The following is a 23,672-nucleotide window of genomic DNA, read 5'->3' as shown; positions in this document are numbered from 1 at the left end:
GTGAGATTTATATTATATGAACAGTAAAAAAGTGATATGAAGTGCTTGAACAGGATTGTGTTAATATTGTGTAGTTTGACAACAAAAACACAGCCTTTTAAACTGACCATTTCTACAAGTATGTTAATCAAATCTTACAAATGACCTCAACATACAACATTTCAATTTATTAGTTCATGAAACACTTTGCCAAATGCACAGCAGAATACAAAAACAGGCACATCTCCGTAAAAGCCACAACAACTATAAAACGTACTGATACACATTTACACTAAAACACACTCCCGTTTTTATATTACTGTACAAATGCATATTGAACAGGTGAATATTGTTTCAGCACTCTTCAAAGGGCTCCATGATGAACCTCACTCCAGGTCCCAAGAGGGAATTGATCCGCAGATTTCTAGTCATTGACTTTAGTAGCAATTGAGGGGTCGTATTCATTAGGGAACACCGTAGCAAAACATTTTGCAATGGGATAAGAAAAAAAACTAGCCTTTTAATTCGACAAGCTCAGGTAGTCAGTCCCTCCTTGTGTCAGATTTCTTCCATTCGGTACCTAATGAATATGACCCAAGTTAGGATCACATTAACCCAGCTAATGATTGCTTTCATACTGTCATCAAGCCTCAAAATGGGCGACCTGAATGTCCTTAAACCCCCTATTTGAGAAACACCAGTGCACTTCTCTCTAGTTCAAGGGAAGTCCTCTGCTAGGTATTGTAGCGTGTTCTTGGGAAGGCCCAGGTGAATGGCATCCAGGTAGTGGAGGAACCTAAGGTGGGGGGAGAAAGACAAATCTCAAACTTTAGTCAAATTGTTTAGATAAGAGACAGGCATACTGTAGCACGTTCCTAGATGGCCTTTAGTGCAGCACACAGGGTTACTAGAATACATTACCAACTATAAGTCACTCTGGATAAGAGCGTCTGCTAAATGACTAAAATGTGATGTAAATTCGTACACAGTTGAAGTTGGAAGTTTACATACACCTTAGCCAAATACATTTAAACTCAGTTTTTCACAATTCCTGACATTTAATCCTCGTAAAAATTCCCCGTCTTAGGTCAGTTAGGATCCCCACTTTATTTTAAGAATGTGAAATGTCAGAATAATAGAGTGATTAATTTCAGCTTTTATTTCTTTCATCACATTCCCAGTAGGTCAGAAGTTTACATACACTCAATTAGTATTTGGTAGCATTACCTTTAAATTGTTTAACTTGGGTCAAACGTTTTGGGTAGCCTTCCACAAGCTTCCCACAAAAAGTTGTGTGAATTTTGGCCCATTCCTCCTGACAGAGCTGGTGTAACTGAGTCAGGTTTGTAAGCCTCCTTGCTCACACACGCCTTTTCAGTTCTGCCCACACATTTTCTATAGGATTGACGTCAGGGCTTTGTGATGGCCACTCCAATGTCCTTAAGCCGTTTTGCCACAACTTTGGAAGTATGCTTGGGGTCATTGTCCATTTGGAAGACCCATTTGCGACCAAGCTTTAACTTCCAGACTGATGTCTTGAGATGTTGCTTCAATATATCCACATAATTTTCCTCCCTCATTATGCCATCTATTTTGTGAAGTGCACCAGTCCCTCCTGCAGCAAAGCACCCCCACAACATGATGCTGCCACCCTCATGCTTCACGGTTGGGATGGTGTTCTTCATTCCCCTTTTTTTTTCTCCCATTCCCCTCATTCCCTCCAAACATAACGATGGTCATTATGGCCAAACAGTTCTATTTTTGTTTCATCAGACCAGAGGACATTTCTCCAAAAAGTACGATCTTTGTCCCCATGTGCAGTTGCAAGCCGTAGTCTGGCTTTTTTATGGCGGTTTAGGAGCAGTAACTTCTTCCTTGCTGAGCGGCCTTTCAGGTTATGTTGATATAGGACTAGTTTTTACTGTGAATATAGATACTTTTGTACCTGTTTCCTTCAGCATCTTCACAAGGTCCTTTGCTGTTGTTCTGGGACTGATTTGCACTTTTTGCACCTAAGTACATTAATCTCTAGGAGATGAAGCGGTACCTGAGCGGTATGATGGCTGCGTGGTCCCATGGTGTTCATACTTGCGTACTATTGTTTGTACAGATGAACGTGGTACCTTCAGGCATTTGGAAATTGCTCCCAAGGATGAACCAGACTTGGAGGTCTCCAATTTTTTTTCTGAGGTCTTGGCTGATTTCTTTTGTTTTTCCCATGATGTCAAGCAAAGAGGCAACGGGTTTGAAGGTAGGCCGTGAAATACATCCACAGGAAAACCTCCAATTGACTCAAATGATGTCAATTAGCCTATCAGAAGCTTCTAAAGCCATGACATCATTTTCTGGAATTTCCCAAGCTGTTTAAAGGCACAGTCAACTTAGTGTATGTAAACTTCTGACCCACTGGAATTGTGATACAGTGAATTAAAAGTGAAATAATCTGTCTGTAAACAATTATTGGAAAAATTACTTGTGTCATGCACAAAGTAGATGTCCTAACTGACTTGCCAAAACTATAGTTTGTAAACAAGAAATTTGTGGAGTGGTTGAAAAAGTAGTTTTATTGACTCCAATCTAAGTGTATGTAAACTTCAACTGTATATTTATCCTATACACAACCTCACACCCCAGACTTTTATAGACACGAGCTACAGAGAAAGCCATTCTGGGGGTGATTAGAAATGCACTAACCCACATCCTATCCATAGACTAACATTTAACTTAATTTGTTTTATTACTTTATTTAGCTAGACAAGTCCGTTAAGAACAAATTCTTATTTACAATGGCGGCCTACCCCGACCAAACCCGGACGATGCTGGGCCAATTGTGCGCCGCCCTATGGGACTCCCAATCATGGCCGGATGTGATACGGCCTGGGTTTGAACCAGGGACTGTAGTGATGCCTCTTCCACTGAGATGCAGTGCCTTAGACCGCTGCGCCACTCGGGAGCCCCAAACAGACATCCTTCTACCCATTTCCACCCTCAGCTTAAACTACACGTAAGAGGTGCCACCGGGTACAATAGCAAACCCAAAGCACACAACCTTTCTTGTTGAGACTACATCTGTCCATCTATCATCCATCTCAAACTAAATGATTACAGTATTGTGTCAAGTTATCTGGATAAATTATTTTGAAGTGTGCGACAGCAGCTGGAGTTGTTCTCAGGAATCTAGATCTAATGAGAAAGCTTCCAATTCTTTGAGTGCGCATGAAGAAAAGTGACCTCACTGACCTGTGGGTTTCTATGGAATAAACAAACAACTAGATTAAAATAACTACTGTCATTCTGAAACATACCTCAGACCCACAGCCTAGGGTATGAAACAGAAGTGAGGATGGAAACATGCATCAAGGGTGGCAGGTAGCCTAGCGGTTAGGAGCGATGGGCCAGTAACCGAAAGGTCACTGGTTCAAATCCCCAAGCTGACTAGGTGAAAAATCTGTCGATGTGTTTGAGCAAGGCACTTAGCCCTAATTGCTCTAGGGTCACCGTCAATAATGGCTGATAGCCCTGAGAGTGGGGTCGGAGCCAGGTGTCTCAGGGGTGGGATAAACAAATATCCAATTCACACATGTGCTTGTACATGTGTGAAATAGGACAAATGTAAGGACCCATTTGATTTGAATTATTAAAACTGATAGCTTCCCTATTCCATTATATTAAGAGTGAGAGCATGACATAACCATTTGAAGGCTTAACTCAAATACCATATACTTCCTCTGTCCAGCACTATCAAAATGATATACATTATGCCTGAATAATAAAAAAGCAGTGTACAAAACATTAGGAACACCTGCTCTTTCCATGACAGACTAGGTGAATCCAGGTGAAAGCTATGATCCCTTATTGATGTCACCTGTTAAATCAGTGTAAATGAATGGGGGGAGACAGGTTAAAATAGTATTTTTAAGCCTTGAGACATGGATTGTGTAACATGCCATTCAGAGGGTGAATGGGCAAGACAAATGTAAGTGCCTTTGACCGGGGTATGGTAGTAGGTGCCAGGTGCACCAGTTTGTGTCAAGAACTGCAACCCTGCTGGGTTTTTCACGCTCAACAGTTTCCCATGTGTATTAAGAATGGTCCACCACCCAACGGACATCCAACTTGACACAATGAATAGAGGCTGTTCTGAGAGCAAAAGGGGGTGCAATTTAATAGTGCCAACCCCTTGACATTTTCCACATTTTGTTACGTTACAGCCTTATTCTAAAATTGATTAAACCTTTCGGTTACTGGCCCCACACTCTAACCACTAGGCTACCATCTCTGCAGCAGTCCACCAATTAGGCCTTTATGGTATAGTGGCCAGACTGAAGCCACTCCTCAGTAAAAAGGCACATGACAGCCTGCTATGAGTTTGCCAAAACATCCTAAATGACTCTCAGACCATGAGACAAGATTCTCTGGTCTGATGAAACCAAGATTGAACTCTTTGTTCTGAATGCCAAGTGTCACATCTGGAGGAAACCTGGCACCATCCCTACGGTGAAGCATGGTGGCAGCAGCATCATGCTGTGGGGATGTTTTTCACCGGCAGGGACTGGGAGACTAGTCAGGATCAAGGCAAAGATGAACGAAGCAAAATACAGAGAGATCCTTGATGAAAACCTGCTCCAGAGTGCTCAAGACCTCAGACTGGGGCGAAGGTTCACCTTCCAACAGGACAACAACCCTAAGCACAAAGCCAAGACAATGCAAGAGTGGCTTCGGGACAAGTCTCTGAGTGTCCTAGAGTGGCCCAGCCAGAGCCCAGGCTTGAACCCGATCGAACATCTCTGGAGAGACCTGAAAATAGCTGTGTAGCAACGCTCCCATCCAACCTGACAGAGCTTGAGGATCTGCAGAGAATGGGAGAAAATCCCCAAATACAGGTGTGCCAAGCGTCATACCCAAGAAGACTTGAGGCTGTAATCGCTGCCAAAAGGTTCTTCAACAAAGTACTGAGTAAAGGGTTTGAATACTTATGTAAAGGTTTATTTATTTGTATAAATTTGTTAAAAAAAACATTTTTGCTCTATCATTATGGGGTATTGTGTGTATATTGATGAGAAAATATTTTTTCATACATTTTAGAAAAAGGCTGTAACCTAACAAAATGTGGGAAAAATCAAGGGGTCTGAATACTTTCCCAAAGGCATTATATATATATCAAGGATTTAATGGTATTGGTTAGGCTGTCTTGTACACAGTATACAGACAAAAACTAAAAAGTACGTAATTATCAATCTATACAGAATGGAGAGCAGCTTAGTCTCTAGGTATCAATCTATACTGAATGGAGAGCAGCTTAGTCTCTAGGTATCAATCTATACAGAATGGAGAGCAGCTTGGTCTCTAGGTATCAATCTATACAGAATGGAGAGCAGCTTGGTCTCTAGGTATCAATCTATACAGAATGGAGAGCAGCTTGGTCTTTAGGTATCAATCTATACTGAATGGAGAGCAGCTTAGTCTCTAGGTATCAATCTATACAGAATGGAGAGCAGCTTGGTCTCTAGGTATCAATCTATACAGAATGGAGAGCAGCTTGGTCTCTAGGTATCAATCTATACAGAATGGAGAGCAGCTTGGTCTTTAGGTATCAATCTATACTGAATGGAGAGCAGCTTAGTCTCTAGGTATCAATCTATACAGAATGGAGAGCAGCTTGGTCTCTAGGTATCAATCTATACAGAATGGAGAGCAGCTTGGTCTTTAGGTATCAATCTATACTGAATGGAGAGCAGCTTAGTCTCTAGGTATCAATCTATACTGAATGGAGAGCAGCTTAGTCTCTAGGTATCAATCTATACTGAATGGAGAGCAGCTTAGTCTCTAGGTATCAATCTATACTGAATGGAGAGCAGCTTAGTCTCTAGGTATCAATCTATACAGAATGGAGAGCAGCTTGGTCTTTAGGTATCAATCTATACAGAATGGAGAGCAGCTTGGTCTCTAGGTATCAATCTATACAGAATGGAGAGCAGCTTGGTCTTTAGGTATCAATCTATACTGAATGGAGAGCAGCTTAGTCTCTAGGTATCAATCTATACAGAATGGAGAGCAGCTTGGTCTCTAGGTAGCAATCTATACAGAATGGAGAGCAGCTTGGTCTTTAGGTATCAATCTATACTGAATGGAGAGCAGCTTAGTCTCTAGGTATCAATCTATACTGAATGGAGAGCAGCTTAGTCTCTAGGTATCAATCTATACAGAATGGAGAGCAGCTTAGTCTCTAGGTATCAATCTATACAGAATGGAGAGCAGCTTAGTCTTTAGGTATCAATCTATACAGAATGGAGAGCAGCTTAGTCTTTAGGTATCAATCTATACTGAATGGAGAGCAGCTTAGTCTCTAGGTATCAATCTATACTGAATGGAGAGCAGCTTGGTCTCTAGGTATCAATCTATACAGAATGGAGAGCAGCTTAGTCTTTAGGTATCAATCTATACTGAATGGAGAGCAGCTTAGTCTTTAGGTGTCAATATATACTGAATGGAGAGCAGCTTGGTCTCTAGGTATCAATCTATACAGAATGGAGAGCAGCTTAGTCTCTAGGTATCAATCTATACAGAATGGAGAGCAGCTTAGTCTTTAGGTATCAATCTATACAGAATGGAGAGCAGCTTGGTCTCTAGGTATCAATCTATACAGAATGGAGAGCAGCTTAGTCTTTAGGTATCAATCTATACTGAATGGAGAGCAGCTTGGTCTCTAGGTATCAATCTATACAGAATGGAGAGCAGCTTAGTCTTTAGGTGTCAATATATACAGAATGGAGAGCAGCTTAGTCTCTAGGTATCAATCTATACAGAATGAGACAGATTTGGGGTGGTTCAGAGCTGGGTGTCCCCCTAAAACCCTCTTTAACTCTAATCCTGATTTCCACATCCATAACCCTGACCTCTCACCTGCGTTTAACCTTGAACTGCTCCTTGAGCGTCTCTGATCGGCATATGGTCCGTAGGAAGGGAAGGAAGTCCAGGGCTGCAGCGGGTCTGTTACCCAGTGTCCCTGCCACTCGGCTGGGTAGAATGTCCATCACCTCCCTTCTCCTCTGGAGAACCCTGGAGGAACAACAGCAGCAAACAGGATAGGTTAGATTCCTTAAAATGCATTTAGTGACGACTTCTGATGTAAAAGGGGCTTAATACATAAATGTGTTCAATTTATTACCAAATTAAACTTTTCTTTGAGATGTTGAATACTAAAATTATACTCACTGATTAAATAAATTATTAATACATGAATACAATATTTTACATATAAATTATAAATTCATAATACTTTTCATAGTAAGCAATACCCTGCCAACTGATCATTAGAAGCCATACAGTGAAGGACAAACAGACAAGACGACTCACTTTGGTTCACAGGGGCTGTCCTGGGTGAGTCTGAAGCCCTGTCTGTGCGGGGCCACAGGGAGTGTGAGCTCGTTCACAGCCTCCTTCCCCAGTTCCCCCTTTAGACCCTGAGCTTTACCCCAAGCCTCCTCCACCCCGGCCCTGCACCTCTGGAAGCTCAGAGCCTCCACAGCAGCCTGGATCTCCCCCGCTCTCTCCCCCTCCACCCAGCTCCCTCCATGGCACTCCTCCCTGGGCTCATCATTCATCCCGTCTTTAGTCTCGGCTCTCAGGCCGAACGTCCTGTGTGCGTGTCTGGCGCCACCTACAGGTGAGGTGTGGAGGCAAAGGGAGGAGTCCAGGAGAGACATGTGGTCGAGGAACTCTGCCAGGGAGCCCAGGCAGTGGGACACAGGCTCACTCTTCATCCTCTGCTCCGGGGTAAGCGGCACCCTCATCCTCACCGGGGCAGGGGCCTTCTCCTTTACCTCTTCCTCTCTAGCCTTCACAGATTCTAATTCAACCTTCTTGCTGGTAGAATTGTCCTGACTGTCCTCCCCTTCCATCTGTGTCTGAGGGGGGTTGGGAGGTGGTTTAGTGTGGAGGGAGAGGAAGGCGTCGTCGGAATCAGAGTCTGAGTGAAAGGGGTCCAGGTCCTCTCGGGTACCCAGCTGCTTCTTCTTCTTCTTCATTCTAGAGGATACCTTCACCGGGCTCCCGTCTGTCTCTGACCCCTCTGCCACCTGCTGGAGCCTGGAGTGGGGCAGTGGATCAACCTCAGTCTGAGGTGGTAGATCAATCTCTGGCTTTATACTATTCATACTAGTGGCTACTTCCTGTGGATCAGCGCTGGACTCTTCCTGTGTCCGGTTGCTCACTTCCTGTGGCCGCCTGTGGGTTGTGACAGTGAGGTGTGTGGTGGGTAGGGGAAGCAGGGCCTCCATGTTGGAGTAGAGCAGGTCCATTCCTCTCCTCTTGCTTGTGGTCAGCAGCTCCCAGCAACCTGGCTCCACTGTGGACTGGCTCTGAGGAGACAATAGATGGTGGTTAACCTTCAATACTTCCACACTAACTTACAGATAATAAAGTGACTCTGAGAAGGTGGTTTGACATAGGGATTGTAATTATGAGAGATCATACCACAAGAGACCGGTCTTGAGTGTCCTCTTAAGACAACAAGGAGGAAAGAGATGGACTTTTGACAACCAACCTTGAACAGATCCTGCATGTCCCTCTCTGGCTCCATGTTCAGCAGCCCCAGCATGCTCTCTGTGCAGCCTGTGTCACAGGGGGGCAGGGGTCCTGCTGGGGTCACCCCCTCACTCACCACAGAGCCACCTGCAGTTTCCTCTGTCTTTGGCTGGAGATGTGTCGCTGAATATGCAACATAAAAACAACATTTATCACCATCAGTATTAATTGGCAGCGTTGTTTATACAGTTATTCAGTGAACATTACTCTGTCCTCACCTGTGGGGGCTGAGTCTGGGAGAGGACGGGATAGCTTCCGCCCCCCTGTGGAGCGGCTCCAGAACTGCAGGTGTAGAAGGCTCTGGCGGATGTCACAACCGTTCAGCTGGAGCAGAGAGGAGACGTCGCGGGCGTCCGTACGCATGTTCTCAGCCAGGCACAGCAGCTGCAGGTAGCTCCCCACATTCACCTGTATAGGAGAAAGAGAGGTGTTACAACCACACACACCCATGCACCTGTATGAAGGAGTTAAACACTAACATACGCAAACGACAATACGAGTTTCCTATTATAAAATGAACATTCTTCCTGTGCAACTAGAAAGCATGCTTAAAATATACCTTCAACGTTACTCTGTTGAGTACATGACAACAACAAAACATCCAGCAAAAAAATAAAATAGGTTTGTAGTTTATTGGTTTTCTTACCACTGAGGGGGTTTTGAAATGGATCTCCTCAAAGTAGCCATCAAACATGGTACTGAAGGTGGGATCTAGAAGAGAGAAACAGGTTCAACTCACAGTGCATGTCACCTTCTGGTCTGTGCTATTCATTTGACACAGTGTACAAACATACAACCATGAACCACAACTTAGTCTTCCCACCATGAAATGTGGATTGCTCCCCCACTCACCACTGGTGGTGAGGATCACCGGTCTCTTGGTGGTGGTCATGAACGTTTTGATGGCAGCCAGGAACCCAGAGTCGTCATCAAAGACGACATCCACCTCCTCAAAGAGAATGAGTGACGTGGCTGTCTTCTTGCTCTGCTCTTCACTGGAGGAGGAGGAGTCCTTGGTGTTGGCTGCTGCTGCTGGTCCGTTCTGAGGCTCTTCAGTCTTACTGGAACTCTCCTTGGCTTTACTGGTCTTCTTGGGAACAGCTGGAAGAGAATAACACTGATATTTAGTTCTGACGTGTGTATGCAGACTAGACTAGGGTTTATCCAAAATAGTAACTGAAGGGAATAAAGCTTCCCTGCTGTGTTTAATTTAGGGGCCTAGACTGTTTAACACCTGACTGACAGAAACCTCAAGCTAGGTAGGAAGAAGGACAAGGAATTAATTCTAACCGATTGGTTGCTTCTGGTCTTGGCTGGCACTGGCAGGTTCCTTGTTGGTGGGACCAGGTCGGCCCATTTTGAAGAAGTTGGCCAGGGAGGTGGGGGCCAGGCCTCCCCTCTTGGCTCCACGGGGGGACTGGGGGGGCTTCCTGGGGGAGGACACCACCCTTCGAGGAGAGTACACTTTCCCTGGGAGATGGACAGCAGAATCATCACCTGTCAACCTGGATCTTTAGAAATCCTACTTAATACACTATGGGTCACATAACTCAAGAAACTGGCAGCAGGTAGCATAGCGGTTAAGACGGTTGGGCCAGTAACCGAAAGGTCGCTGGTTTGAATCCCAAGCTGACTAGGTGAACAATCTGTCTATGAATCCTCGAGCAAGGTATTTAATTCAAATTCCTCCTGCCCTTATTGCTCCTATAAGTCGCTCTGGATAAGAGCGTCTGCTAAATGACTAACATGTAAGTGTAAAATGAAACTGGCATGTAACCTGAAGATACCATAGATTTAGGCCAATGAGAGATGGTTCTCAGGTTTGTTACCCGTTTATCTCTTATAGATTTTTATCAGTGTCAAACCATCTACTTTCTATCAAAGCAGTCCTAAGAGATTATTTTGTTCAAAGAAACACTGGGCTGCAAGAAGAAAGGCAAACTTCTTCTAAACTTACGTGGTGAGGATCCAGGCCTGGTGGTGGAGCTACTGAAGTAGCACGGCTTATGGGCGTTGACCCCCTGGATGTCCACCTGGTGGGACTGGGTGGCCTCCCTCAGCTGGGACAGGATCTGACGGCCGCTCCGCTGGGACGACGCATTCACCTCAAACACCTGGAGAAGGATGACACAGATTAGACTTCCTGCCTTCAAAGTAGCATACATAGCTAATATTACACAGACAGTTAAGACAGAGATGTTAAAAGATCTGAGGGCACCCAGCAGAATCCCACCCTGCATCCCTCTACTGGCTTGCCTTTAAAGCCAAGCAGGGTTGGTCCTGGTCGGTCCCTGGATGGGAAACCAGATGCTGCTGGAAGTGGTGTCGGAAGACCAGTAGGAACCACTCTTTCCTTTGCCTAGTTGAATGAATGAACGAATGAAGCGCAGCTCAGAGTAAATATTTATTGCATTTTCCTTTTCCAAATGGGCGGTAATTTAGAATGCATAAGATTCTGTATTTACGATAGAGTAGCTGCCTACGGCCCGATAGAGACATCGCTTCTCCCTTTGTTTTTCAGTCTTCCCGCTCTTTCACTCAAACCCAGCCCACTTTCTTTTGGGTAACCAGCTGTCATATCTGTTCCATCCGCTAGGGACGTTTTCCTTTATTACGTAATTTGTAATCAAGGTATGATTCATTCTGTGTATATGTAATTCTGTGTGATTAGTTAGGTATTTAGTAAATAAATAATTAAACCCAATTTTGTATTGCTGATTCAACATGTCAGCCAGGGTTCGTGAAGATAACCAAGAATTTACAACTTTCAGATGAGACTGAAATAAGGTGACGATTAATATTGACTGCTATTGATGTAAAATATTACTAGGTCTTTAAGAGTTTATTCGGAAGATAACAGCTCTATAAATATTATTTTGTGGTGCCCCTCCTCTCTAGTTAATTACATTTACATGATTAGCTCAATCAGGTAATATTAATTACGGAGAAAGTATTTTATAGAATAGCATGTCATAACACTTAATCCGGCATAGCAAAGACACGACACTTCCAAGGCAGTCATAGTCAATGAACTAATCACTGATCATAATCTTGATGTGATTGGCCTGACTGAAACATGTCGCAAGCCTGATGAATTTACTGTGTTAAATGAGGCCTCTCCTCCTGGTTACACTAGTGACCATATCCCCCACACATCCCGCAAAGGCGGAGGTGTTGCTACTCAATCACTTTTTATTGCTACTGTTAACAGGCCTCCTGGGCCGTATACAGTGTTCCTCACTGAGGCCCTATCGGACCTTGTAGTCATGGCAGATAATATTCTAATTGTGGGTGACTAATTGTCCTGAGTCTGCACAGAACTGCCAGGACCTAGGATCAAATGGAGACACTCAAGTTGTTTAATCCTGTGTTTCCTGACACATTCATGAAAATAGTCATGGCCTCTAAACCCTCAAGCTGCATACTGGACCCTGTTCCAACTAAACTACATAAATCAAATCAATGCGCCAAATACAACAGGTGTAGACCTTACAGTGAAATGCTTACTTACAAGCCCCTAACCAACAATGCAGTTTAAAAAATACAAATAAGAAATAAAAGGAACAAATAATTAAAGAGCAGCAGAAAAATAACAATAGCGAGACTATATACAAGGGGTACCGGTACAGAGTCAATGTGCAGGGGCACCGGTTAGTTGAGGTAATATGTACATGTAGGTAGAGTTATTAAAGTGACTATGCATAGATAATAACAGAGAGTAGCAGCGGTGTAAGAGGGGGCGGGGGTTGGGCAGCCATTTGATTAGATGTTCAGGAGTCTTATGGCTTGGGGGTAGAAGCTGTTGAGAAGCCTCTTGAACCTATACTTGGCGCTCCGATACCACTTGCCATGTGGTAGCAGAGAGAACAGTCTATGACTAGGGTGGCTGGAGTCTGACCATTTTTAGGGCCATCCTCTGACACCGCCTGGTATAGAGGTCATGGATGGCAGGAAGCTTTGCCCCAGTGATGTACTGGGCCGTACGCACTACCCTCTTTAGTGCCTTGCAGTCGGAGGCTGAGCAGTTGCCATACCAGGCAGTGATGCAACCAGTCAAGATGCCCTCGATGGTGCAGAAGTAAAGCGCTACTTCCTGTGCTTGGCCCTCCTATGTTGAACATAATAAATGGCTCACTATCCACCGGATGTGTACCAAACTCACTAAAAGTGGCAGTAAAAAAGCCTCTCTTGAAAAAGCCAAACCTTGACCCAGAAAATGTAAAAAACAAAAATTGGTCTATATCGAATCTCCCATTCTTCTCAAACATTTTTGAAAAAGCTGTTGCACAGCAACTCATTGCCTTCCTGAAGATAAATAGTGTATATGAAATGTATCAGTCTGGTCATTTACCACTCGTGAAGGTGGTAAATGACCTTTTAAATCAAGGCTCTGCATCGGCCCTCGTGCTCCTAGACCTTAGCGCTGCTTTTGACACCATCGATCACCACATTCTTTTGGAGAGATTGGAAACCCTAATTTGTCTAGGAGCAAAGATCTTATCTTTCGGAAAGATATCAGTTCGTCTCTGTGGATGGTTTGTCCTCTGACAAATCAATTGTAAGTTTCAGTGTTCCCCAAGGTTTTTTAAGACCACTATTGTTTTCTGTTTATATATATATATATATTTTACTTTCAAACTCAGACGAAACAGAGACGCTAGTTCTCGGTCCAAAGAAACAAAGATCTGCTGTTGGATCTGACAATTCATCTTAATGGTTGTACAGTTGTCTCAAATAAAACTGAAGGACCTCGGCGTTACTGGGGACCTTGATCTCTTTTGACGAACATATCAATACTATTTCAAGGAAAGATTTTTTCCATCTTCGTAACATTGCAAAAACCAGAAACTTTTTTTGTCCAAAAATGCAGAAAAGCTAATCCATGTATTTGTCACTTCTAGATTAGACTACTGCAATGCAGTACTCGCCAGCTACCCAGATAAATCACTAAATAAACTAAACACAGCTGCTAGAATCTTGACTAGAACACCAAATTTGATCATATTCCTTCAGTGCTAGCCTCTCTACACTGGCTTCCTGTTAAGGCAAGGGCTGATTTCAAGGTTTTACTGCTAACCTACAAAGTATTACATGGGCTTGCTCCTACCTATCTTTTCAATTTGGTCCTGCCGTATATACCTACACATATGCTACGGTCACAAGACGCAGGCCTCCTTATTGTCCCTAGAATTTCGAAGCAAAGAGCTGGAGGTAGGGCGTTCTCCTATAGAGCTCAATTTTTATGGAATAGTCTGCCTATCCATGTGAGACGCAGACTCGGTTTCGACCTTAAGGTCTTTATTGAAGACTCATCTCTTCAGTGGGACCTAGGATTGAGTGTAGTCTGGCCCAGGAGTGCGAAGGTGAAAGGCAAGGCACCGGACCGACCTTGCTGTCTCTACCTGGCCAGCTCCCCTCTCTACACTGGGATTCTCTGCCTCTGCCTCAAATTCTCTCTTTCCATCTCTCCCTCCTGGAGGACCTGAGCCCTAGGATCATGCCTCAGGACTACCTGGCCTGATGACTCCTGGCTGTCCCCAGTCCACCTGGTTGTGCTGCTGCCCCGGGTTCAACTGTTCTGCCTAGGGAGTTTTTCCTAGCCACCGTGCTTCTACATCTGCATTACTTGCCGTTTGGGGTTTTAGGCTGGGTTTCTGTATAGCCCTTTGTGACATCTTCTGATGTAAAAAGGGCTTTATAAATACATTTGATTGATTGACTGATTCAGAGTGTAAAGTGAGTGCATTCAAATTTGTATGCAGAAACATCATGATAAAAAAAAGAAAAGGATTTTTAATAGAGAACAGTGGGTCACAAAGCATAAAAGGTTGGTGACCGCTGTGTTAGGCAAGTGGAGTGAAGAATGAACAGACCTTAAAGCCGAGTTCCTGGGCGCAGGCGTAGACGGCAGCGGTCTTGCCGACCCCCGTGGGACCAGTGATCAGCAGGGTGTTACACATAAAGTCTTCCCCCTCCTGAGAGTCCCCGTCTTCAGTGTCCCATGAGTCTGTGTGGCCAAGAGGGGAACATCAGGCTGCTTTAGGTTTACTCTGTGGTAACTTTGAAAAATAGTTACTTTTATATAAATGTGTTCGTGCTCAAACAGTCATAGTGCTATCTGAAAATACATGAGCAAAATCTTAGAATAGAGGGCTCAGCCATTTTCCCCAAGGTGACCGTCTCTTACCATTGCTGTTATCCTCCTGTTTCTTTTCCTTCTGTTTCTTCCTCTCTTCCCGGTCAGCTCTGAGCTTCCATTCCCTCAGCCAACTGCAAACGGATTGGTTTATGCAAAATTACATGAAAGATTAATTAAACTAATGGCATGTAACACACAAGGGCTTTCAATAAAGCTCATAAAGCCATTGATTCATACCTTTTACATACACTAAGTATGTGGACACCCATTGCTGACAAGTGTATAAAAATCTAGCACACAGCCATGCAAACTTCATAGACAAACATTGGTAGTAGAATGGCCTTATTGGAGAGCTCAGTGACTTTCAACGTGGCAGCATCATAGGATGCCACCTTTCCAACAAGTCAGTTTGTCAAATTGCTAGAGCTGCCCCGGTCAACTCTAAGTGCTGTTGTTGTAAAGTGGAAACGTCTAGGGGCAACAACGGCTCAGCCGCAAAGTGGTAAGCCACACAAGCTCACAGAACGGGACCGCGAGTGCTGAAGTGTGTCATGACTGTCCTGATCAGGTCAGGTAACAGGAGACTACAACCCTACAGATTATCTCTCACCCCCAACAGAGGAGGAGAGATCTAGGGGTATGAAGATGTGGGGGTTTTATGACCCCTCACGCCCACAGTAAATCTTAGGCAACAGACAAATTCCTTTGTCCTCTCACTATGGAAAACCAGCCTCAGAACATTAAACATGCAATAAATTAACTTTGGAACAATGGTTTCCGTCAGCCACAATGATGGTAATGACGATAGATGGAATATGAAAATTAATGTCATTTTTGTTTTGTTATTAAAGGTTAAAGGATGACGTTATTACGAAAACATTGTAACTTTAAGAGTTTTCTTAGTATATGCTTGATGTTTATACATTGTATGTTGTGTGGTAATTGTTCAAATCAAAGAGAATGTTTTGGTAAATATTAAATGTGATGTTGTCTAAAACTGGATTTGAGTCAAATCTAGACCTTGCCTTTTAACTTGGTACGCCCAGAGAATTGCCCTAAATGCGGTTACGCCCATTTCTGACCCGAGGGTATAAGACATGTGAGTTAAGAATTAACATATCAGACGAAGTGACCCGAGCTGCAGCAAGGTCTGAGTAGTCAAGGAACCCAAAACGCAACACGAGGTTGAAGACAAAGGAACCTTATTCTATCCATGCTACGGAGGAGTAGCTACGTCTAAGTGGGTGAATTCATGCCGGACCACTCCCCATCGAATCGTATCTACACTGTTTCATTCCTATGCTGCGAGCCCTGAGCTACAGGGCTGGCTGTCCTCAGAAGAACCCTTTCAGACGAGGAATCAGACCACTAAGCAAAAAGGACACTGACATCGCGAGGACAACCAGAGAGTTGCATCAGAGAAGCGCGTCATTGAGAAGCCTAAACGGTCCACGCGGAGAATCTACAGAGACCTTCAACATGTAATTACATCATTATATTCTGACCCATAAGAGCAGCAGTTCGGGGCAAGGTTAGGGTCAAAATAAGCATAGCTGAGAAATGCACCCAAATGTACTTTCTCTCTCCTTGAAATCCCCAATTTGGGTAACACGCGTCATAGTGTGTTGGCCCGTTATACTAAGTTCTAATCAATAGCCTAGACTGTGTATGTGTATCTTTTATTATCATTTTAGCTTTCTAGTAAATAAATAATCAACTAAAATTGGTGTGGTACGAACTCATTGGTAGGACCCGGGTTTGTGCAAATTCCCGGATTATGCGACGTTCAGAATGAGACTGTAGAGGAAATTGATTAATTAGTGACTGTTGTAAAATCGATATTCTGATATTCTTTGAGTTCATTTGGGAAATAGAAACTCGATAAAACTCATTTTCCCATGGTGCCCCAGGTTAATGAGTTAATAATTGCTTGATTCATTTAATCACGCAATTATAAACCTTTAATCATTCGATGGGCAGCAGTCAAGTCAAGTGCATAAAAATCGGTCTGTCCTCGTTTGCAACACTCACTACCGAGTTCCAAACTGCCTCTGGAAGCAACGTCAGCACAAGAACTGTTCGCCGGGAGCTTCATGAAAATGGGTTTCCATGGCCAAGCAGCCACACACAAGCCTAAGATCACCATGCACAATGCCAACGCTACCTGCCCGAATGCATAGTGCAAACTGTCAAGTTTGGTGGAGGAGGAATAAATGGTCTGGGGCTGTTTTCATGGTTTGGGCTAGGCCCTTTAGTTCCAGTGAAGGGAAATCTTAACAGCATACAATGACATTCTAGACGATTCTGTGCTTCCAACTTTGTGGCAACAGTTTGGGGAAAGCTTTTCCCTGTTTCAGCATGCCCCGTGCACAAAGCGAGGTCCACACAGAAATGTTTTGTTGAGATCGGTGTGGAAGAACTTGAGTGGCCTGCACAGAGCCCTGACTTCAACAACATCAAACACCTTTGGGAGGAATTGGAATGCCGACTGCATATTAATGCCCATATTAATGCCCATGATTTTGGAACGAGATGTTTGAGCAGGTGTCCACATACTTATGGCAATGTACTGTATATCTGATATACCTGTGTAGAGCCAGCAGGGTGCCTAGTACACCTAGATACTGAGCTATTCAGTTGAGTCATTCAGTAGATACACCACAATCCCTTACCTGTGCAGCCTCCTCACTGAGGCAGTGTTGCCTATGACGTCATTGGAGTGCTGTGGTTGGTACTTCTCTGTCCACAACACATCCTCTTTTACGGAGTCTGGTGGAATAAAAAAAGCACTTACTAAAGACTATTCAAAAATGTATTTTGTAATGTTATGAAAAAGAAGCACATTTAAGAATCTAACTGAAAGGCCATGTTTCAGCTACCACAGATACGGCAAGATAAGAGGTTTTACAGAGAACTACATTTCTTATTTGCCCTCTTACCATCTTTGACAGAGTTGCTAGCCAGTGGCGAGTCCTCCAGGAGTAGCACAGGGTCCTTTAGGGAGGGGAGTGGTGTTTTCATCTCCTCGTTCTCCTGTTGCTTGCGCCTCCTCCCTCGCCCTCCCCTCCTGGGTGGCTCAGGTTCAGGGGAGATGGTGTCCCCGTCGATCACAATGATCTTCTCCTCCGACCTCCTGGACCTCTGCTTCTTGGCCACCTTTCCCACGGCCCCCTCACCCACTCTCTTCCTCTTTCCCCCCACAGGCTCTGTCGATGCTGGGGCACTGCTGGCGAGTTTGGTACTGGGGTCTGCCTCTGAAGCTGTGCATTCCTGGAGGTGGTGCGTCCGCCTCTTCAGGAAGCGTGTGAGAAACCGCTGGACGGGGAAAGGAGGGTTGGATGCACTGATCTCCCCCATTAGGAGCTTACGAATGGGCTCAGAGAAATCTTCTCGCCAGCCAGACCCCTGTTCAGAACAAATGATTCCATTATCTGAAGTTGATTAACAAACAAAACTACACCAGTAAATATTACCAGTGAAATATGAAATGTGTAAAATAATATCACAACATACCCTTTCAGTGTGGGCTCTGGAGGCTGGCTCAGTCTTACAGCAAGTGGAACTATCGTGGGATGGAAGCTGGTTTGACGGTAGACATCGAAGCTCCTTCAGGAAGTGTAAGCGAGGAGAAACAGGCCATGGTAGACTCCAGAGAGGACACTCTGTCAAAGGGCCAAGAAAAACGTAATTAGATGGAGAACACAGAGGGAACACTTGAACAGGAAGTGCGCTGAAAAGGCTAAGGTTTCCAGTTCAAATCCCAGTTATGGCACACAAATTATTTAATAAAAACCTCAGTGCAGTGCACACTTATTATCTATCAGTTGCTTAAGATTTACATTCGTAAAAATGGCCATTCAAAAAAATCTGAACATCCGTGTGTGGCACCCTTTATACAACTAATAAGAACACTTGGACGGAAGGGACAGAGCTAGCAAGGAGAAAAAACACACCCTGTGACGTCTGCAGCACGTGTACTACAGGCTGGAAGGAGGAGCAGGAGACTGCGTAGGCCTCATTGGTGGCAACGGTTTTGGCTATCTGCTTCTTGAAGGACTCTGGGAAGCCACTCTTCAGGAACTCTCTGCGGGCTCGGAACGGTTCATCATCCTGAGAGTTCTCTGAACCATCACGGCTATAAGGGGTAAGAGGCACAATACGGGTGTAAGGTCAAAGGTCTTGTTGAGGTCTGCAAAAAGTTTGAATATAGACCAAACTGTGTTATCGATAATAAGCTGCAGGTCTGTAATAAGCTTACCTGCGATCATCAAAGATGGATATGACTGATGTCCTCGGTGCTTTTTTCCCAAGGAACATGGGAGCCACTTTGGAAGGTAAAAAAATACACAAAACATTAATGATAGTGTCCTTCTATACATACATATACCAAAAATAAATCAAATCATAATCATACAGCAATTGGTGCTCAGCCCGTATAAGACAAGATTTCATCAAGAATGTGTGCACAAAATACAAATTACATTTAACAAATGTATTGCTTTAAACAATAAAATGCTTAATTAACAATCATAACAAAGTATGGCTTTCACCTTGTCACGCTACACAAATAATACACTTCCCCTTCTCCTCCAGGATTTGAAAATAAATTGTGTAATGTCAAAAATTCCCTTTCTAAAAAATAACCACATCCTGTGTATATCCTGTAGCCAGAACACTTCAGGGTGAGCAAATTATAGATTTCTATAATCATGTTACGACTTATGTCAACAACAGTGATAAAGTACCTGCTAGATTATTGGCCTCCTTGCTGGCAGGTGCTTTTTTCCCCAATACATCATTTAGACTGCGTTTCTGAGCTTTGCCCTTCTCCTTGGCAGTCGGAGCAGAGCCATCCTGGCTGTCCTCCACACAAACCACTGAGTCCTGCACAAACAGTGGTTCGCAAAGATAAAGGGTTAGCGGGTTATCTATGAAACAAAGCCTTTCTGTACTTGTGCTTCGTCTCAGTTGGAGAAATGGACAGGAAACAAGACAGTCAGGTGGATTGAAAAGTACATGCATCATCTCTAATATGACAATTGTTATCAATGGAGCATGAATTGTACAGTACAGTACATCCTGGTCCCGTGTGGCTCAGTTGGTAGAGCATGGCGCTTGCAACGCCAGGGTTGTGGGTTCATTCCCCACGGGGGGACCAGGATGAATATGTATGAACTTTCCAATTTGTAAGTCGCTCTGGATAAGAGCGTCTGGTAAATGACTTAAATGTAAATGTAACTACACACTGAGCGAGAGTAGAACATTTTCTCCCAAGTAAGGAAAAACCTACAATCTTTAACTGAAATGTCATTAGGACTGTAGTGTACCTCGTCTTCACTGTAGCTCTTCTTGACCGAGACCTGGCTCCGGGAGGAGCGTCGTAAAGACCTCTGACCCTCCTTATCCGCTGCTGCCTTTTTACTCTGCTGTATCTCCCGGGCTTTCTCCACCAACTTCTTTGCCTTTTTTCTCTTTTTGGATGCATTGGATTCCTGATGAAGAGGATTCAAATGGGTTTAAGAAGAAAAACTACAAGTGAAAGGAAAGTGTGTGCTGAATTATAGCTGCTAATTCAAAACATCCGTTTCATATTCCAACTGATAAAAACAGAGGCTATAATTACCTTAGTAGCTAGGGGACTCAGGATTTCAAAATCACTTCCACCCTCAGACTTTGATGCAGAGCTTTGGAAGACGACTCTGGTAAATTTCATCCTGAAAGTTCAAGGTAACAATAAAATGATAATAGTTTATGCCAAGGTAGTCGAAACAGCAAAAACAAATGAAATGCCCAAAATTTTAATTTTCAAACATATACAATGCAAACTAGATATTACAAAGTCAGCATGAAGCTAAAGCACTACTGTCTGTAGTAATGTATCGTCCTGCCTTTAAAACAGTGTCCAGACTAGGGACAGGCCTCCATTGTGGACGAGTCAATCTTTGTCCAAACCTATTGCCTCTCTGTTACTGACCAACAGGATGCACAAGCGAGACAATTAAAAACTATGCTTAAAGACATCTTGGCCATCCCTCACCTGATGGGACTTCCTGTCTTGTCTGGTGGACAGACCATCTGTGCTCTGAACACCCTGTGTCTGGACTTGTCTGACTTCGGGGTGGACATCTGGACCGGGCAGTCCTCGGTGACTGCTGCAACATCTTTCACCCTTTCTTTTTTTGTTTTCCTCACTGGGGTTACTGGATCAACAACAGGTGTCTGCCTGCAAGGGGCTTCTCTGGTGGACCGCCTGACTGTTGTTGATGTGGAGGTGGTGGGTTCTGCTTCAGGTTTAGCCTCAGTGTTGGACTTCCCTTTGGGTTTAGAATCAGTCTCCACAGCGTCAGTCTCCATGGGAACATGGTCTTCTTGTGCCTCAGGTGAGGGAACTGACTCCTGCTCCAAGGCCTTCTTCCTCCCTCGTCTCTGCGGTTTCTTCTTAGCTGCATTTTTACCTGGCTGCTCCTCTGTTGGGGCAGCAGAGTGGTTCTCCTCCTCAGCGGCCTCCTCCCCAGCCTCCCCCAAGGCCTTGTCCACAGGCTGCTTCCCAGGACCCTTGCCGGGCTTGGCTGGCTGCTTGAAAGCACTCATGAACTGCTTTCGCTCAGTCTGGCTGCACTTGGGAGTGGATGATTCAGACTCAACGACACTGAGCTCCAGGTCCTCCTCCTGCAGGACCACGTTGGACTTCCTTTTTGGGGCATGCAGCAGCTCCGGTCTAGACTGGGGACGAGAAGAGGAAGCGGACTTCACCACTACAGGTGCTAGGCTCCCCTCTTTTTCCCTGGAGAAGATGGAGGCCATCTTTTTCTCTGCAACCAGGACTGGCTCGTGGCCGGGGGAAATGGTGTGCACCTCAGCTTGGATGGTGAGGGTTCGAGGAGATATCTGCAGGGGACAAAGCTCATTGGCTTTGGGTACATCCAACGTGTCTTCTGGCTCCGGGTCGACTCCGCTTTTCTCCCCCACTTTCTCCTCTCCCTGGCCCCGAGTCTGCAGGAAGTCCTCAAAGGAGATGGTGACGGTGCTCCCGTTCAACTGAGACGCCTCACCCACGTTCACCTCTAAGCTTGCATCACACAAAGAGAGCTCAGCCTCCTGGACCTCGGGCACATACTCCCCCGTTTCCTTATCCTCCTGCTGCTTGGCTTTAGCCTTACTGACAGTCACCTTGTCTTTTCTAGGAATTTTAGGAGAACCGTCGCAACTTTCCTTTTTCTTTGCAGGAGCCCTTTTTTTAGAGTCCATCTTGGGATGATTGTCTTTTTGAGCCTTCTCAGGACATGCCGCGCCAGGGTCAATCTTACCACAGGTGTCTCCAGCCATGCCAGCATCAGCACTGAACTGGGCCAGCAGGGCAGCTGTGTCACTACCCAGGAAGCCACAGCTGCTGCTCACTACGTTGCCCTCTGACCCCTCACTGTCTCCTGGCCCCTCTAAGACCACACACTCCTCTGTCTCAGTGGAACCTGCATCAGCATCAGTCTCCTGTAACTGCCGGGCAACTTTGCTGGGCTTCCTGCCCTGTTTCTGAGGGGGCTTGGCTGGCAGCCTCACAGGGCTGTCTAGGCTGGCTGGTGATTCAGAGGGCTGGGGCCCCAGGCGGTTCTCCTTAGTCTGCTCTGGGGTACTACCTTTCTCTCTAACTGGTGTGGTCTTCCGGCTGAAGTAATCCATGATGTTGTTGGACCTGGGTGGGGAGAATGGTTTCTCCATGGGCTTGGGCACAGGGGAAAAGTAGTTTGTGATCATCTTGACAGGAGGAGCATGGGCATCTTTGCATGATCTCTTGCATGGCTGTAAAACAAGGTGAGATGATTACACTCTCAATTATTAAAACTATGCAATGAAAAAAATAAATCCAATGCGTTGACACAGGCTAGTGTAGACAGATGGAATTTGGTTGCACATACCTGAGTTTCAAAATCTTCAATGACAGATGCCATAGCAACGACACCAGCCATAATTTCACTGACCTAAAATAATTAAATGGTTTTAGTTACAGTGACTAACTAGTTGGTGCATTCTGGTTCAGTTAAGTACTTAGGTAAGTTACCTACTAACTAGTAGTAGTCAGTTAACCTGAAAAGCAGCAACTGTAGATGGATAGCTAGTTAAGGGACAGATCAATGGTGAATGTGGTAGTCAGCGAAAACAAAAGAACACAACTTACCAGCTCTTCTCCTTGATCCCTCTAGAAGACACAACCTCTAAGCTACGCGAACTGTCATTGTGTGGCAAAGTTGATAGCTTGATAACTAACTGTCTGTCTAGGGAAATAAATATCTTAAAATAATATCTATCTATCTAGCTATATCCGACTATTGTTGGATGGCATGGCTAACGTTAGTTGGAAAATAGTCGGCTAGCAAGCTGCCCAAAACGCGTAACTAAACTACAACGAAGTTTTAACATGTAACTGCAAAGTAAATTCTAGATATTAAAGACGAATTAAAGACACATATAGCAATAATTCCGTATATTGGGTACACTGGTAGTTTGGTTTCAGTCTTCCAAAATCCCGCCTGACTCGTCTAGCCCAAAGGGCGCCAAATTGCCTTTCGCTTCAGCGTCACCAACTCCACCACTCACAGTGGCAGAACATGTACACGTCACGAACAGTTGTTGATGTTTTGACTGCAGACTCCACCCCACGTGATATTGTAAATAATTAACAAATACAGCAAAAGCAGATAAAAGATCAACCCACTGCTGTCTAGTTTTGAAATAAATGAGAGTGAAGTAGATGTTATTCGTTGCTTGTATTAGTGATGATCCATCAAGGTTTGTTAATAAATGTACTGTACAGGTGGAAATTATGACACCTACTACAAATGCATACTCTGATCAGTGCACAGACCATAAAACGTATAGGCACAGACAGTCCCTGTCATTGGAAGATGTGAAGGTTATTTTGACTGCCTTTGACAAAAGTTATTTTCAAAATTTTCCGAAACGTTGGGGGTTG

General features: G+C 44.4%; 1 protein-coding gene across 2 annotated transcripts; it reads right to left on the bottom strand.

Annotated features, from left to right (window-relative positions):
• Positions 1-146: 146 nt before the first annotated feature.
• On the bottom strand, positions 147-23,308 carry atad5a (ATPase family AAA domain containing 5a). Of its 2 annotated transcripts, XM_071395266.1 has the most exons (23): positions 22,878-23,308; positions 22,761-22,800; positions 22,618-22,680; positions 20,742-22,501; positions 20,328-20,418; positions 20,032-20,196; positions 19,450-19,588; positions 18,963-19,029; positions 18,658-18,839; positions 18,218-18,366; positions 17,644-18,109; positions 17,377-17,473; positions 14,753-14,835; positions 14,439-14,572; positions 10,523-10,679; positions 9,856-10,035; positions 9,418-9,666; positions 9,212-9,276; positions 8,784-8,973; positions 8,525-8,688; positions 7,336-8,339; positions 6,883-7,038; positions 147-775 (listed from the first exon to the last, which is right to left on the bottom strand). In XM_071395266.1, the coding sequence occupies exons 3-23, from the start codon at positions 22,666-22,668 to the stop codon at positions 697-699; spliced, it is 5,628 nt and encodes a 1,875-aa protein (XP_071251367.1). In that variant the 5' UTR covers positions 22,669-22,680; positions 22,761-22,800; positions 22,878-23,308; the 3' UTR covers positions 147-696. The 2 variants fall into 2 exon arrangements, with proteins under 2 accessions (XP_071251367.1, XP_071251360.1); XM_071395259.1 differs by lacking the exon at positions 22,761-22,800.
• Between the last annotated feature and the right edge of the window lie 364 nt (positions 23,309-23,672).

This window comes from Salvelinus alpinus, chromosome 1, assembly GCF_045679555.1.
Source record: "Salvelinus alpinus chromosome 1, SLU_Salpinus.1, whole genome shotgun sequence".
NCBI lineage: Eukaryota > Metazoa > Chordata > Actinopteri > Salmoniformes > Salmonidae > Salvelinus > Salvelinus alpinus.
This window is presented reverse-complemented; position numbering and strand designations above follow the sequence as displayed.

Excerpts from the sequence above, each read along its gene's own strand:
- atad5a (XM_071395266.1), bottom strand. The coding sequence starts at position 22,668 with ATGGCTGGTGTCGTTGCTATGGCATCTGTCATTGAAGATTTTGAAACT. Across the intron at positions 19,030-19,449 it reads GGAGGCCAATAATCTAGCAG|TGGCTCCCATGTTCCTTGGG; the intron begins GTACTTTATCAC and ends TACCTTCCAAAG. Across the intron at positions 10,036-10,522 it reads CAGGCCTGGATCCTCACCAC|GGAAAGTGTACTCTCCTCGA; the intron begins GTAAGTTTAGAA and ends TCCATCTCCCAG.